The 9,040-nt window shown below is 45.4% G+C and overlaps 1 protein-coding gene across 3 annotated transcripts; it reads left to right on the forward strand.

The window, feature by feature from the left end:
* The first annotated feature begins 303 nt into the window (after positions 1-303).
* On the forward strand, positions 304-3,813 carry LOC115770137 (transient receptor potential cation channel subfamily V member 5). 3 transcript variants are annotated; one of them, XM_030715282.1, is made up of 8 exons: positions 304-702; positions 765-991; positions 1,051-1,204; positions 1,270-1,921; positions 1,979-2,205; positions 2,266-2,417; positions 2,473-3,004; positions 3,066-3,813. In XM_030715282.1, the coding sequence occupies exons 1-8, from the start codon at positions 304-306 to the stop codon at positions 3,237-3,239; spliced, it is 2,517 nt and encodes an 838-aa protein (XP_030571142.1). In that variant the 3' UTR covers positions 3,240-3,813. The 3 variants fall into 3 exon arrangements, with proteins under 3 accessions (XP_030571142.1, XP_030571141.1, XP_030571143.1); XM_030715281.1 differs by having other exon boundaries at positions 1,270-2,205; XM_030715283.1 differs by lacking the exon at positions 3,066-3,813 and having other exon boundaries at positions 2,465-2,587.
* Positions 3,814-9,040: the final 5,227 nt, after the last annotated feature.

Here is a 9,040-nt window from a genome sequence, read left to right on the forward strand (position 1 = left end):
GGACGAGGCACTTGTTGAACAAATGCAACAAGTTTGGCAGCTTGGCAACGGTTGGTAAACAATAAATTGAGCTCAAGTTCAGCTGTTGCATTGGCAACGCTCAATTCTATGGAATGTTTAATCGATGACCACTCGAAGGATAAAAACAGACAGGAAACAAGAGCACATCGCACACAAAACAGCCAAGTTCTAGAATAAACAGTACAACTTTGCAATGGCGCGCTATAAAAACTAGAAAAACCGAAGAGTTACGGTGATTTTTCATCGGATTCCTAATCAACTGACAAGGACTTGGTCCGCAGCATGGGAAACACGGAAAGCAATGTAACGAGTGGCGTCAAGAAACAGGCAGGAGTCTCCACCCAGGCCCTCTACAAATTCGTCAATCTCAAGGGCGGCGGCCTTCTGGTGGACATGATGAAGCGCGCTTGTCAAACCAAACAGTTTGCCGAGATCGATCATGCGATCAAAACGAAAGTGGAACCATTTTTATATAACAAGGGCGCTGGCCGTTATTTTCCCATATCGAAGCTGGTGCTGCTGCGAAATCGGGACAGGCCACGGACCAGGCAATTGCCCGAAATACGGGCTCTCGAGAATCCCGACGATGATTTCAATATACACGACTATTGTCCGGAGGTATCCGAGGCGGAATACATATCGAATCCCAGTGCCTATCGTTTTGTGTGCTGGGATCTGAACGTGAGTTCCAGATAAGATAAGCCTGTCCAGCTGGAGTCACAATAACGAAATCTCATTTCTAGATGCGCGGCGCTGTTGGTGAAACGATTCTTCATCTCTGCCTGCTGAATGCCTCCTCGCTGCATGCTGATCTGGCGAAACGTCTCCTGAAGTTCTACCCGAAGCTCATTTTGGACATCTATATGAGCGATGAGTACTACGGCGAGAGTGTGCTGCACATTGCCATTGTCAACGAGGATCCGGCCATGGTCAAATACTTGCTAGACGCCAATGCCGACGTTCAGGAGCGGTGAGTAGTAAATGCCCCTTTCATATGCTCCTCCTTTTTTCACAATTCCCTCAACTCAGCTGCTGCGGCGCTTTTATGTCCGCGGAGGACACGAAGGCCTCACGCACGGATTCGCCGGATCACGAGTACGTGGCGCTGGCGCCCATGACCAACTATGATGGTTACGTATACTGGGGCGAGTATCCTTTAAGTTTTGCCGCCTGCTTGTCACAGGTAATAAGAGCATGTACATCCGATATATACAGCTATTCAGAATCTACTATCGTTCATCCGTACAGGAGGAGTGCTTCAGACTGGTGCTGGCGCGCGGCGCAGATCCGGACTTTCAGGATACCAATGGCAATACGGTGCTGCACATGCTGGTCATTTACGAGAAGATCGAAATGTTCGATGTGGGCTATGAGGTGGGCTCGAACATACACGTGCGCAATATACAAAATCTAACGCCCTTGACGCTGGCTGCCAAGCTGGGGCGAGTCGAGATGTTCTTCCATGTGATGAGCATTGAGCGTGAGATATATTGGCAGCTGGGCAGCATCACCTGTGCCGCGTACCCCTTGCTCATGATCGACACCATTAACGAGGAGACGGGCAACATCAACAAGGATTCCGTGTTGAATTTTGTGGTATTCGGTGACAAGCTGGAGCACTTGGAGCTGCTCGATGGCGTGGTCATTGATCTGCTAAAGACCAAATGGGACACCTTCTGCAAATCGCGTTTCTACAAGCAGTTTTACATGTTTGCCTTTTACTTTCTCATATCGCTGTTCAGCTTCATCTTGCGTCCGGGTCCAGATTCCAAGGAGGACGAGGATGACGAGCCGGAGGGCACAGCTGTTACGCCTTCCAATGGCAGCGCATCTCACGATCTGTACACCAACGGCAGTCTGGGCCAGCATACCAAACGTGGCACATCCAGTACCGAATACAGTCCGTTTGTTGAATCCAATCAAAAAGAACATGAAATCATTTTCGATGTCCACACAGAAACCTTTTGGCTAAACTTTACGGAATATTATGATCCCAGCGAGGTCGAGACCCTGCCCGCCTGGTGGCAAACCTATGCCCAGTGTCCGCTCATGAATCTGGAATCGGATCTGGCCAAGCTGCGCATCATAGCCGAGCTTATTAACTTCGTGGGCGCCATACTCTACCTGCTTGTCGCTCTGAGGGAGGCGCGCTTCCTGGGCTACAAAATGTTCATTGAGAATCTGGTCAGCTTAACTATTTAACTTAGTCTTTGAGTGTAAATAATTTTACGTTTCTTCTCTCAGATGACTGCTCCGTCGCGCGTCATGTTCCTGTTCTCCTGCGCCCTCATGATGACCATACCCTGGCTGAGGGTCTCCTGTCTTACGGAAATCGATGACCATGTGACCGTTATGATAATGTTGACCACGGCGCCGTATTTTCTCTTCTTTTGTCGGTGCGTAGCATTTACATACATTATTTTGTTGCTATTCCATTTTTAAGCTTTTCAGAGGCTTCAAGACAGTGGGACCCTTCGTTGTGATGATCTATCGCATGGTAATGGGAGACTTGCTGCGATTCGTTTCCATCTATTTGGTGTTTGTGTTGGGCTTCTCGCAGGCCTTTTACATCATATTTCTGACCTTTGACAATCCGTCAACGCCCGAGGATCAGGACGCCGAATCGAATCCAATGCCCTCGCCCATGGAATCCATTGTGGCCATGTTTCTGATGTCGTTGACCAATTTCGGCGACTATTATAGCGCCATGGTGTCCACACAGCACGAGTACGAGGCCAAGATATTGTTCTTTCTATTTATGGTGATTGTCAGTGTTCTGCTGGTTAACATGTTGATTGCCATGATGGGCAACACCTACCAGAAGATAGCCGAGATACGCAACGAGTGGCAGCGCCAATGGGCGCGCATTGTGCTCGTCGTGGAGCGCAGTGTACCGCCAGGTGAGCGCTTGAAGAACTTTATGCAGTACAGCCAGTCCATGTCCGATGGCAGGCGCGCCCTGGTCCTGCGCCTGAACATGACTGTAAGTAGGCATTTATGACTAGCAACTAGTTGAGTAGCTAAATTCTTCTATTTGCTTGCAGGACGAGGAGAAGGAGGAAATGAAGGAGGTGCAGGAGATGAAGCGCATCCACCAACGTTTCTCCAAAAAGCGCCAAATGGAGCGGGAGGCGCGTGCCCGTCGTCGCCAGCAGGAGTACGAGAAATTCTTTGGCACCGCCCCGAAGACGGACAGCACAGAGCAGCATAATCTGTGAGTCAGTCATGTCCTGACAATGTCCTGACAATGAACTAGTTCAAGTTTTATTGAACTGAGCGCTTCGCGCTTTGCTTATTTTTCCTTTTCATTTTCTTCTTGATTTTTACACCCTGTACCCATTGATAATAGGGGTATGATGGTTTTCTGCAGAGGTATGTAACAGGCAAATTTATTATTCATCTAGGATCTCGTCAATATTTTTGGATAGCCAAGTCCGTCTGTCTTTTTGTCCGCCGGTCTGTCTATTTGTCCGCTCGTCTGTCTGTTTGTCCGCCCCTCTGGTTGAACTCGTCGGTCTCAGAGACTCTACTCTGCTTCCACGAAATCGTCTGCGTTTGAAGAGCTGATGTCTTATGGACTGAACTAAAAACATGGCTGTTATTCAAAAATGAAATTCCCTCAGAGATTAGAAGAAGAATATGTATATAGAAGAAAGCTGGAGCATTTGTAACCGCAGTTGGGCTCAGGGTATCTCCAAGTCGGGCATTGCCGACTAGAGCACTCTTTACTTTTTGTGTTCTGTTGAGAATCCTGTTAAGATTTGTTCGTATTGTGCAATAAATGTTTAGTCTATGAGCCGTTCCAACCACCACACTATATCGCTAATTTATATAAGTATCATAAAACTCGGCTTTACGACAGGGCAAACAAACTAGCGACGCGTCGTCTTGTAGAGGGTGCCAATAATGTGCCATTTGAATGATAATAACAATTTTATTATGGACGTCTGGCCAATAAATCCATTGAGAGACTCTCAATGCGGGGGCGAGCATATGCTACATCCTCGGCTACATCCGTTTATCGATTGCACAAAGAAACAGACAAGAGTCCTGTCAGGCTCGTATCTGCTGCATCTTGATTACGTAATTGCAACTGTAGCAACAGATTTGGCCCGGCCCGATGCCCATGACACCTTTCATTGTGCTCTCCTCGGCGAGGGTGCAAGTGCAGCCAAACAATGGGCATTAGAGAAAGATGTGTCTAGATCGATATCAAGATCAGCGATCGATACTGTTGATGCGTGGGATCCTTTTGCCAGACAAGCCCAACACACCGGAAACGTTTAGAGTCCTTATTGTTGTGCAAAAGAATGGAATTATGCTCGAATGCTGTCGAATGTTGCAGCTATTGAAAGTGTTAAAAAACAGCGATCTACCTCGCGAGTCTAGAATCCCTGGCTGCTCAGCTTTCCCAGCTTGACTTTAATTGCGTCTGAATAGAGCAATTTGGGACATGCTGTGCCAGCGCGATACAAACAATCTTTTAATACACTTGAAAAAAAATCACATCAAATTGTGAAAATCGTATCAACAGAATACATTTAAACAGTGATTGGGTGTAAATAGTGTAACAGCAAAAGAAATCATCGCTGATTCCAGCATATATATTCTTGATCAGGCCGGGGAGCTGAGCCGAGCTAAGTAGCTACATATAGTATGTGCTGTGTCTGTCCGCCTGAAATTTAAAATATAAATACTCTTATACTTGGTATAGTAGAGAGTTTATAAAAAATTTTAAGAGCAAGATACACCAAACTTGGTATGTAACCTCCCATAAAGTACATACATACATATGTATGCTGTATTAATATTATATTTAACAAAGATCGGACTATGAAATCCGATCAAGTAGTGTTGGGCTAAGGTTGACGCTAGGTAGAGGGTATATGCTAGTCGGGCACTCTTCACTCCTAATTGTTACACCTTAAGCAAGAACTGGCAATTAGCAATTAGATCGAATTTTATTCCCTCTAATCTAGCTGAAAATTAATCTCAGTGTAACTGTTTTGGTCAGCTCGTTGAAAGGTTCCCAGCTACAACCCTTGCGCTGCGGTTGCACAATGGGCACCACAGAGCGGCGAGCGGCGATAATGATATGGTGGCAACCCTTGCCGATCATAACAAAGGCTTAGCCATAATTTGAATATGTCACACCAAAATTCCCAGATCTGGATTGGCTTTAGCCTCTTCTCTTATTGTTAGGCGTTTGATTCTCGTCACTCTCTTTCTCTGTTTCTCTCTGGGTCTTTCACTGCGTAATTATAGAGTCGAGGCGACTCCCGGCGAGGTGTCGAATTCGTTGCAAGCGACAATTTAATCACATGTTTTGCCAGGACCTTTGTTGGGCCTCTTCATTGTGCTTGCTAATGGGGCAGCTGGCAATGGGCTTCGAATTTACTTTACGTTGGGTGCACACAACGCCCACTTCCTTTTGTATTTTATGATATTTATTTTTTTTTTCGCTAGGCTCTTGCCTGACCTCCCCAGAGCATTTTCCAGTCCAAGCATAGCCGTGCGAGTTTTGGCATGATCATAAACTTGGCCGTAAAGATCTCTAACTCGGCTTGTTAATTTTCCAGTCGTAAAATCGTGACTCGGGTAAAAACTCAAGTTCGTACGGGTCGAGAAAGTTGGCAAAATTGTTTAATTACTCCGCACACAAACATTGTAAAACAATAAATGCCGCATGAGGAACGTCGTCATGTTCCCGGAAAAATATCCTGTTTTATGAGCTCCGTTTAGCGGCTTTCGAGGGGCGTTGCAAATGACTTTTAAATGCGGCCGTCTTGGCCCGATGATTGCTTTTTTTCTGTACGCATATTTATTTATTTTTACTTTCTTGTACCTTTTTTCTTAAACTAACTATCGCAATTGTTTGGGTTTGTTCTTTTCCTACCGCGGCGCACACTTGACAAATCTTTAGAGTACAGCCAGCCGAACCCCAAAGGGAAAGTCCTTTGGGACCTTTGCCTGGCTAAAGAAAAATGCAAAAAGTATTCAAATCAATGGGTCCATTTAAATAAGAATTATGGCGCTGAGTCCCAGGTGAACTGCCACTAGACCTGCCTCGCCCCGCCCCCCTGCACCTGCCCCCCGACCCTGGCACAGAGCGCGCCTGCCTTTTTAATCTTTGCTTAAAATGTAAAGTTTGAAGCGTTCTTTGAGTTTATTTAAAGTAAATTATTTATGCAAATAAAACCAAACCAGAAAAAAGCTAGCAATTTATTTTGACAGCCAGGCGGGGGTGTGGGCATGTGTGTGGGTTGAGAAATTGCAAGGGTTGCTTCGCGATGAATCAGAGTTCGATTTGCTTGACCCTCGTGAACTTTGTTTGCACTTTGGCTCTAACTTGGCATATGTGATGCTGTATTTAACACTGATTTAGCTCTGTTGTGAGCATTTTTCAACATTTTTTACACTTTCTATTCAACCCGTTTTCGAGTATCTGACACTGTTAGGAATTGTCAGTTGCATGCGCACTTGTGGAACAGTTTTCAAATCATTCAATAACTCATTCATACTTGGTTGGACTATTGGGTGTGGCAGATAGTGTATTAAGCTCTAATGAAATGAAAAGCTTAAAATACATTCGATACATATTTTAAACCATTTTGAAACCAAGGCTCGAACTCAAGCCTTGCTTTACGAACCTCAAGGCGAGGCATTGATTCGAACTATGAATCGAATCATCCAAAAATTCCTGCTAGATTTGCAGGGCCTTGACTTTGCTACTGTTTCGTTTCATAGCTTTTCATTCAGACACAATTTATACATTTATTTTGCGCTTTACTGCCGAATTCACCTGCCATCTTGGCCCTCTCGTTTCCGTCTCCACCCCGCCACCTGCTGGCAGTTCGAATACGCCTCGCTTTGATTGGGAACCACTTGATGTTTATTTGCGGGGGTGCTAACAAAAAACCGCAAAGTTTTAATTGAATTTCCTGAACAAAATAATGTTTTGCCACTTGAGTCTCGCGGGAGAAGCTAAACAAACACAACCAACAACGCAACAGACTGACTGACAGACAGACTGACTGACTGGCTGGCTGACTGATTGACTGACTGACAGGCGCATAGATTGAAAGGCGATACAAGGTACGAGGTATGCATACATACTTAAGAGCCAAATGAAATAAATTCAATTCGCAAAATCAAATCACTTGAGTGAAAATACGCAACACAATCAAAAGTTGCATTAAAAATTCAAACCAAAGAAAACACAAACAAATGGAGCTTGGCGAGTGGGCGAGTGGATTGGTTGGTAAAGAATGGAATGGAAAGGTATTCGCCGAGAGGCGTCGAAGCGGTTTTCCCATTGCCACAATTTTACTTTGATCTTTGATAGCATTAAGCACGCGCAATAAAACTCTTTGACTTTCGAATGCATCGAACCCATTTGCCAAATGACTGAAATTAATTACAAGAAGCCGCAGCAACGCGGGCAAACGATGACAGCCAACGGGTATGCTCGACTGTGAGAATGAACAAAAGCTCACCTCAGCTTTTATACTTTTGAGAGCGGCTCTTTGAGTATCGCAATTGCTTGTCCAGCAAATATTCACTTTAGTAAGCACATACGACCCAATGTCTCGCTAGTACAGGGTATAATTATAGAAATATCAAAGCGTTTCTGGCCAGGCTGTCAACACTTTTGGTTAGAACTTGTGGCTCTGGGGTTGGGCAGCTGTCGCTGACAGGCCTCACCGCGTGTCACGGGCCGGGCCTGGACCTCATTTGCCTGTTGGTAACGCCTCCGCACGCCTACCCAAACACAACATTGACGATGTTGATGCTGATGTTGATGATGCCCCGAGGCTACCGCAAAATTTTGACACTTTTTGGGCAGCTAATTCCCTGGATTTGTGGGCTCGCATTCGTTCCAACTGTGCTTGTTGGTCGTAAACACACACCGTGGGATTCGGTTACGGCGATGACGTTCTCGAAGAAATCGCGCGACTGAACTGCACTTCAAAAGTCGCTTTGAGTGGGCTCTTCGGGCGGCGACGTTTTGCGGGTCGAGCGACAACAATAATTAGACCTAAGCACTTGAAGAGGGGCCGGCAAAAATGCCAACCCCTAAGAATGACCCCCAAAGCATTAATAGCCGCGTCTTTCTCTCGCTCTCTCTCCCTAAATAAATATATATATATGCAAAAAATATATAAAGAAATATGCTCAAGTATTAAACGAAAAGCAGCTCTTAAGTGGCCCGTTTCGATTACATGCCAAACTTAAGATGAATTCCGGCTTATGAAGTGCTTCTGCTGCGGTTCCGCCAAGGTTCGTCATTTGCCTGCAACCCTTTTTTTTTCGTCCTGATTGAGAAATTAACGTCGTTTAGTCAAGTGCCTGACTTGGTACTGGGCCTGGGCTTGGGCTTGGGCTTGGGTTTGGGTCGGCCAGGTGAACAATGCCTCGGGGCTAGAGACTTTTGCATATCCTGAACATTTCTTAGTTAATCTGTTATGACATCTAGTAGAGTTATGTAGGTAGGTATTTGAGAGTGGAGGGGGGAGTAGGGTGGGAGGGGGGAGTAACCAGTCTGCCGCTGGGCACCTAATGAGCTCAAATCGAGCATGCCTTATGAGTGCCATCGATATCCTACGCTCTGACAGCTCCTCAATTGCATTTGCATTGGCATTGGCATTTTCCCAGCCATTCCCATTAGAGGCGAGACATTCTCACAGATTCTCACACTTAGCAGAAACTGGAGGAGACTGACTTTCAGGGCGTTAAATGTGGGCTTACACATGTTTCGGCCAACATTTATTATCCTTTGCACAAATACCGCAAATTGAATATTATGTGGAAAAGGTTAATTGTTTGCAAGGTCCTGGGCATAGTTGCCTTTCCATTTCCGTGTTGACCGGAAATGCTGCAACAAAAACACACACGCATACAATGTAAGCAAAATGCATTGATTATTGTGTTTATTTATTATTTTCATTTTTTTATTTTGCTGTTGTTGGTTGTCTTTGGCAAGCGCTGAAACAATTTGCACAACAAACACAATTCGAGT

The sequence above is a fragment of the Drosophila novamexicana genome, unplaced genomic scaffold (genome assembly GCF_003285875.2).
Source record: "Drosophila novamexicana strain 15010-1031.04,08,12 unplaced genomic scaffold, DnovRS2.1 tig00004555-arrow-pilon, whole genome shotgun sequence".
NCBI lineage: Eukaryota > Metazoa > Arthropoda > Insecta > Diptera > Drosophilidae > Drosophila > Drosophila novamexicana.